Here is a 6,811-nt window from a genome sequence, read left to right as displayed (position 1 = left end):
AAACAGCTTTCATGATATAGCTCAAGATACCAAGCTATATCAATAATCAAACAGTGAGCAAAAATGTAAAGGTTGACACGAGATATACGAGGAAAGCCCTTGATCAATCTAGATCTCCGGCATAAAACCTCGGGAGCTGACAATCGTCGGCTACCTTGTTCTTCTTATAGCTTGAATAACCAGGATACAGTGCAGGATAATGCTCAGATCACTACTAAGTGTTACAATGTTTGCTAGTGATGAGTGTTGGTGCGTAATTATGAGAGAAAATGTAAGAGTTCGAGAGCAGTGAGTGTGTTGTTGTGACCTATCGATCTGGCTATCCACATTTATATAGTTACAAACAAAGAAAAATTTCTCCTAAAATATTGGGATGCCTCGGAATATTCTTTCTAGAACGTTGTAGACCTTGTCTTGCGGCTTCAACGTCTACTTCCTAACCATATGGAACGAGTCTTCAGGAGAACAGGTCCTAGTTAACGTTAGGATCCTGCAATCGTAACCTGCAAGAAATCTGTTAGCAAATACCAGGATACAGTATCAGGATATTACCAATATCCTGGTCCAGTAGCCTGATTGTAAACAGCTATTATGTGATCAAGATATAATTCAAGATATAATCCAGGATATGGGCTCGGAATTTCACCCATAATAGGAACGAACCTCAGATGCAGATTTAGGCGTGATCCAATTCTTCACTGCTTCTATCTTGGAAGGGTCGACATGGATTCCTTGTTTGCTAATGACGTGCCCGAGAAATTGTATTTCTTTGATCCAGAATTTGCACTTAGAAAACTTTGCGTATAGACGTTCACCACGTAATAGTTCTAGTATGAGGCGTAAATGGAGTTCATGATCAGCTTAAGTCTTTGAATAAATGAGAATATCATCAATAAACACGATTACAAAATGATCCAAGTAAGGTTTACAAACACAATTCATTAGATCCATGAACACAGCGGGTGCGTTGGTCAAGCGAAAATGCATGACCACAAACTCGTAGTGTCCATATTGAGTGCGAAATGCGGTTTTGGGAATGTCTTTTTCGAGAACATGAAGTTGATGATAACCAGATCGAAGGTCGATTTTAGAGAAGCAAGTTGCACCTTGTAGTTGGTCGAATAGATCGTCGATGCGAGGGAGAGGATAACGATTCTTGACGGTGAGTTTGTTAAGATCACGATAGTTGATGCACATACGAAACGAACCATCATTCTTCTTGACGAAAAGCATAGGAGCACCCCAAGGTGAGGTACTTGGACGTATAAAACCTTTGTCGAGGAGCTCTTGGAGTTGCCTAGATAACTCTTGCATCTTAGAGGGTGCAAGTCGGTAGGGAGCCTTGGCAACAGGTGTCAAACCAGGTATGAGATCGATACGGAAATCAATAGATCGAGGTGGAGGAGGACCAGGAAGATCTTCAGGAAAGATGTCAGGGAAATCACACACTGCTGGAACATCACTTACGCTCTTTCCCTTGCCCTTTTCTTTCACAACATGGGCTAAAAAGGCAAAGTACTATTTACGTAAGCATTTATTCGCTTGAGTGCATAACATCAATTTTAGTCCTCTAGAAGTTCGGTCTCCATATACGTGCAAAGTATCACCAGACGGGAGAGGTAAACGAACGTACTTCTCATGGCAACCAATTTCAGCATGGTTTTTACGTAGCCAATCCATGCCTACTATGATATCGAAGCTACCCAATTGCATATGTATCAGGTCAATAGTGAAAACGTGATCGTTAAGGGTAAGGAGACAATCACGGAGAATAGAATCGACTAAGATAGACTTACCATTGGCAATCTCAACTGAGAACGACTTAGGTAGTTTAGAGTGTGCACAGTTTAACAAAGGTTCAAATTCAACGGACACAAAGCTTTTGTCCGCACCAATATCAAATAGTACCAAAGCGTAGAGATTATTAACAAGGAACGTACCATTAACGACGTCATTGTCGTTCTGAGCTTGCTTGGCGTTGATGTTGAATGTTCGTCCTCGTGGGGCTTGCTGTTGTGGCTGCTCTTGATTTAGTTGGGGGCATTGAGGACGGAGGTGTGTTGTAACACCACACTTGTAGCAGGCTCATGCATTATTTGCTGGTTTGGGGTTCTGGGGAGCTTGCTGAACTTGGTTGGTCTGGTGGCAGTAAGGAGCTGTGTGACCATAGCGGTTGCATGAAGTGCAATGGCGACAAGCTGAGTTGGCAGGGTGATGATAGTGATAAGTATCGCACTTGGGATGAACCCCAGTGTATGGCTTCTTGGTGTTCTCAAGGGAAGCAGGGTTTGGATTTGCAGCAGGTACAATCGCATTGCAGCCAGAGTTTTGAGACTTCTGTTTCTTACCCTTGCTACCACTTGACTGCTGGGTGATTTGGTTGGCTGGTTTCGAGGAGGCAGGTGTGTTAAACTGTTTATCACGAACACAGTTGTTGTTTAGACTCGTTGCAAATCGGTAAACTTCTTCAATGGAGTCTAGCTGTGCTGCTTCAATGGCATCACGAATGGCAGAGGGTAACCCATGAATGTACTTCGTGATCATGTGTTTGGGAGTGGACACCTGATGTGGCACGATTATGCTGAGTTTCTTGAAACGGGTAGTATAGGCCAGATTGTCATCACCAACCTGTTTCAGATGCCAGAACTCGTCTTCGAGGTTTTGCTGCTCGTGGGGAGGGCAGAACTCGAGGATCATCAGTTCCCTAACCTCGGCCCACGGTAAAGCATAAGCTTCATCATTGGAGTGGATGTTTCTCTCATTGGTCCACCATTCTAGTGCTCTACCTTGGAAAACACCTGTAGCACTCCTAGTCTTGAGATATTCAGGGCACTCACTGTTGATGAAAGTAACTTCAATGCTATCGAACCATTCCAGCATTGAAGTCAGCCCATCGTTGCCCGTGAAAGACTTAGGGTTGCAGGAGACGAAGTGTTTGTAGTTGAAGCTCACAGGTTTTGGTTGGACCGCTTTCGAGTCAACAGAGGAGGGAGGAGTGTTTGAACCCTGAATTTCAGTGACAATCTTGGGAACAATACGTGCGATATGATCGGCCATAAAAGACATCATCTTCTTCTGGGTGTTAGCCTTGGACTTCTTGTGAGAGTTGGAAAGTCGGCTTGATAACATCTAAAGATGCAAGGCAAGGATCGGATGAGACTTGATCATAATGTTTTTGTTTAACTGATTTGTATCACAGAATGCATCACATAGCACATAAATGTTCAAATTGTATCACATAGTACATAAATGTTCAAATTGTATCACATAGTACATAGGTTTCACATAGCATAACAAGTTTTCACATTGTATCACATAGAATAATGGAAACATCATAAGTTTAATTTGTTCGCGAGAGACCATTATTATTGCTTTAGATTGCGAGAAATGTGCGAACTGTGTAATAGTTTTGAAATGAACGAAGTAACAAGTATAAAATCACATATAAATTAACATAAAAGATATGCTCATAAAACTTTAGATTGTTTCGGGTAGAAAAACGTCGACTATTCCAAAGTGAATCGTGTGAGTGCACTAATGTCTATCGCCTCCGTCAATTCAGATCGTAGCAGAAATTAGTAGAAGACATGGTTTTATAACGTAATATATAAGGAAAAAGGCAAGGTGGCAAACTTGTAAATAAGGGGAAAACCCTTATGCCTTTGCCTATATATAGAAGGGTTATGTCTTCATTTAGGAACTTTTGCCATTCTAGAGAACTTTGGAGCTTTGAAGATTAAAGAGAGAGTCTTGAGAGAGAAAGTTGCAAAGGAGAAGATTCAAGGTGATAAACGAGGCGAAAAAAATCAAGGTGCTTTACACGAAACAGAAAATTGAAGAATCGTACATCATGGCTGAAGAGTTCTACAACACGTTTTACTATTCTATAGAATCACAGATTATATACGTTCTTGTGTTCGGTCTACGCACGCGCACGGATTCCACACGTCACACATGTTGTGACACCTGTGTCACTTCAACCATCAAACAAGTACCAAACCAATGAAATATTGTATTTCATACTTGGGATTTGTAAAAATATGTGTATCGTTTGCACATATCAATTCTTGTTCGATTTCAAGCTTTAAATCGCTTTCTGGAGGGTTATACGCGCTCTGATGCGTAGATATAACTAGTTTAATGCAACAAACACTCCGGAATAGTGAAATAGGCTTAACATACCTTAAATAACCTTTACATAACTTAGAAACAAGTTTTGGAGGGTTTGGTGTGTTGAAATCACGTTTGTTCGATCACAGGGACTAATTGTGTCAAACTGCAAAACTATACTGATTTGTATAGTAACGAACCTTCCGAAACTTGATCATAAGTTAAATATACCCTAAATATCCTCTACATAGCTTAGAAATAGGCTTTGAGGTGTTTGGTGCACAAAAATAAACTTTTGGTCATTCGGGGACTAAAATTGTCAAAAAGTGCATAAGTTTGCATTTTCGCGCATATCTTACGTTCTGAATAAATCCAGACATCCAAAAATTTATTTAAGCATTAAAATATTTTATTTTAGTGTTTGGCATGATAAAATTTCATTCGTCGCTTAATTTGGATCGTTTTTGCGTTCGTTACGACTTCCGTCGTAATTTACCAAACAACGCAACCGTACGACCAAACGAGCCGACATCTGAGATACTTTTGAGCACATTTTAAGTCTCCTATACTTTAACTTCATTTTAGAGCTTTGAAATGGGGTTAACGGGGCTTAAACGTGTCAAAAATGCATCAAAAACCAAGTTTGGCCCTTCAGGGACTAAAACTGCCATTTTTGAAACTTGCTGACCTGCACAAGGCTTACGGACCGTAAGCACTAACCCATACGATCCGTAAGGACCTCCTAGACCAGCAAAAATGCAGAAAAATTGAATCTGGTCTTTCCCACCTATTCCCATGGTTTTAATCTCTGATTTTTGATTCTATGGGCTGGTATTTGAGTTCCCCTTGTATTCTATACCATGTGCCCAAGTGGATGGTTGAGATTGAAGCCCGGATTTCAAGAAACGATCCTAACGGTTCTAAGAAATCTATAAATACCCACCTTGTCTTGCTGATTTCCTCACATTTGATCTGATTCTTGCTCTCTAAGTGGAAGTATATGCTTCCTACCTGAGAGTAAATCGGGTCAAATCTTGCGGGGACCTTTTTGTAAGTATTCTTTCGTTCTTTTCTTTCGTTTTTATCGTTAAAGTCAAACTGCGTTTGACTTTCTGCATTGACCAGTTTATGGTCAACGCAAAGTTCATTTGAACTTCATAACGTGAGCGTAATCACGATGGTTATAGTCCCTAGTGACTATACCTACTGATTACCACGTTATCTAGGCTCAGTGACGAGTCGTAGCTTCGGCCAAAATGCATATTCTCGCGTATTTTGTAACCAAGCTACTTATAGGTATCAAAACCGTTTGTTTTGATACCAAACCTATTTTCTAACTTAACTAAACATGTTTCGGCATGTTTAGCTCGTCACTTTTTAGTTTAGTGCTTGTGTAGAGTCGTAAGTCAAGCGGACTAAACACCCGCTTAGACTTTCGAACACGACCCGTTTGGTCGATCATTAGGATCCGACCAAACATGTTTAGTGACCATAGTTGCATAGGGAATAACCTTCTGAGGTGATACCTTATGGTCACTTCGTTTAAGTAGTTGTATGATAGGTAGTTTATATGCCTTAGGAAATTGACCAAAATACCCTTTTTATGCATAATTAATGTTTAAGCATATGTAACCCAAACTTTTGTCACTTAACTGATTATGCAACATAATTAAACATGTTTAGGCATATAATACTTGTCATAGGACTAGTTAGTAGGTCCTAAGGCGTTTTATGCAAACGACGCGCTAAACTAGCGTGAGCTACCTAAACGGGTCATAATGGGTCGAAAGCACTTAGGATAGGTTTCATTTTAGTAGGTAGGCCTTGTTAAACCATATCATATGAGTTCCCACGCTCATTTGGTTCACGAGACCTCATACTATCCAATCTCTCGATTAAGGTCCGGTTTATTTATGTAGTTATCAATATTAGGTGCCGTTTGATTCAGTGCTCCCTCTAGCTTGCTTGGTAGTTGTTCAAGACTTCTAAGCACTCTCAAGTGAGTACATAGTCCCCTGTTTTACTGTTTTTAAATGTTTTGGGGTGAAGCATGTGTACCTATCTGTTATTTTCATGATTTCAAAGTATAATTGATTATACATGTTAACACTTATCTTTTGACAAACTGAATGATTATTTATGGTTTAAACACTGCTTTTTCAAAGATTATAAAATAAATTGTTGGAATAGTACTTATTTTGTTCACCAGACCGGTTGGTAGTATGATATAGCGCTATAGGATTTGACACCCCATTCCTGTTGTCATGGAATGTCTGAAACCAATTTGTTGCTCCATCCAAATAGGGATTGCCTTTGTGGTATTTCTATAGTCTCAAAGGTGTATTTTGATGCACTAGGTCTGAATGAATTCTTAAATCACATTATTTTTGTATATTAAGTTATACTCCCAAAAGTATAGTTTGATATGCTCTCATATGGGATATTGTACAAAAACCAACAGATATTTTGTTAATCATTAAAACATAGTTTGATATGTTATCTTCATAATCCAAAGCATAGTTTTAATATGTTATTTTCAAACCAAAACATAGTTTAATATGTTATTTATAAATCCAAAGTATACTTTTGATATACTACTGAAAACTTATTTATTTTACCAACTAAAGTATGGTTAATATACTATTTACTTAATGACTAGTTTTTGGTTAGTGTTTAGATAACGGGACGGGTGTAATGTGAT

General features: G+C 39.3%; 1 protein-coding gene across 1 annotated transcript; it reads right to left on the bottom strand.

Moving 5' to 3' along the window:
* Positions 1 to 2,085: 2,085 nt before the first annotated feature.
* On the bottom strand, positions 2,086 to 3,057 carry LOC110944748. The gene has a single exon (XM_022186395.1). The coding sequence runs from the start codon at positions 3,055 to 3,057 to the stop codon at positions 2,086 to 2,088; it is 972 nt and encodes a 323-aa protein (XP_022042087.1).
* Positions 3,058 to 6,811: the final 3,754 nt, after the last annotated feature.

The sequence above is a fragment of the Helianthus annuus genome, chromosome 16, assembly GCF_002127325.2.
Source record: "Helianthus annuus cultivar XRQ/B chromosome 16, HanXRQr2.0-SUNRISE, whole genome shotgun sequence".
Lineage (NCBI taxonomy): Eukaryota > Viridiplantae > Streptophyta > Magnoliopsida > Asterales > Asteraceae > Helianthus > Helianthus annuus.
This window is presented reverse-complemented; position numbering and strand designations above follow the sequence as displayed.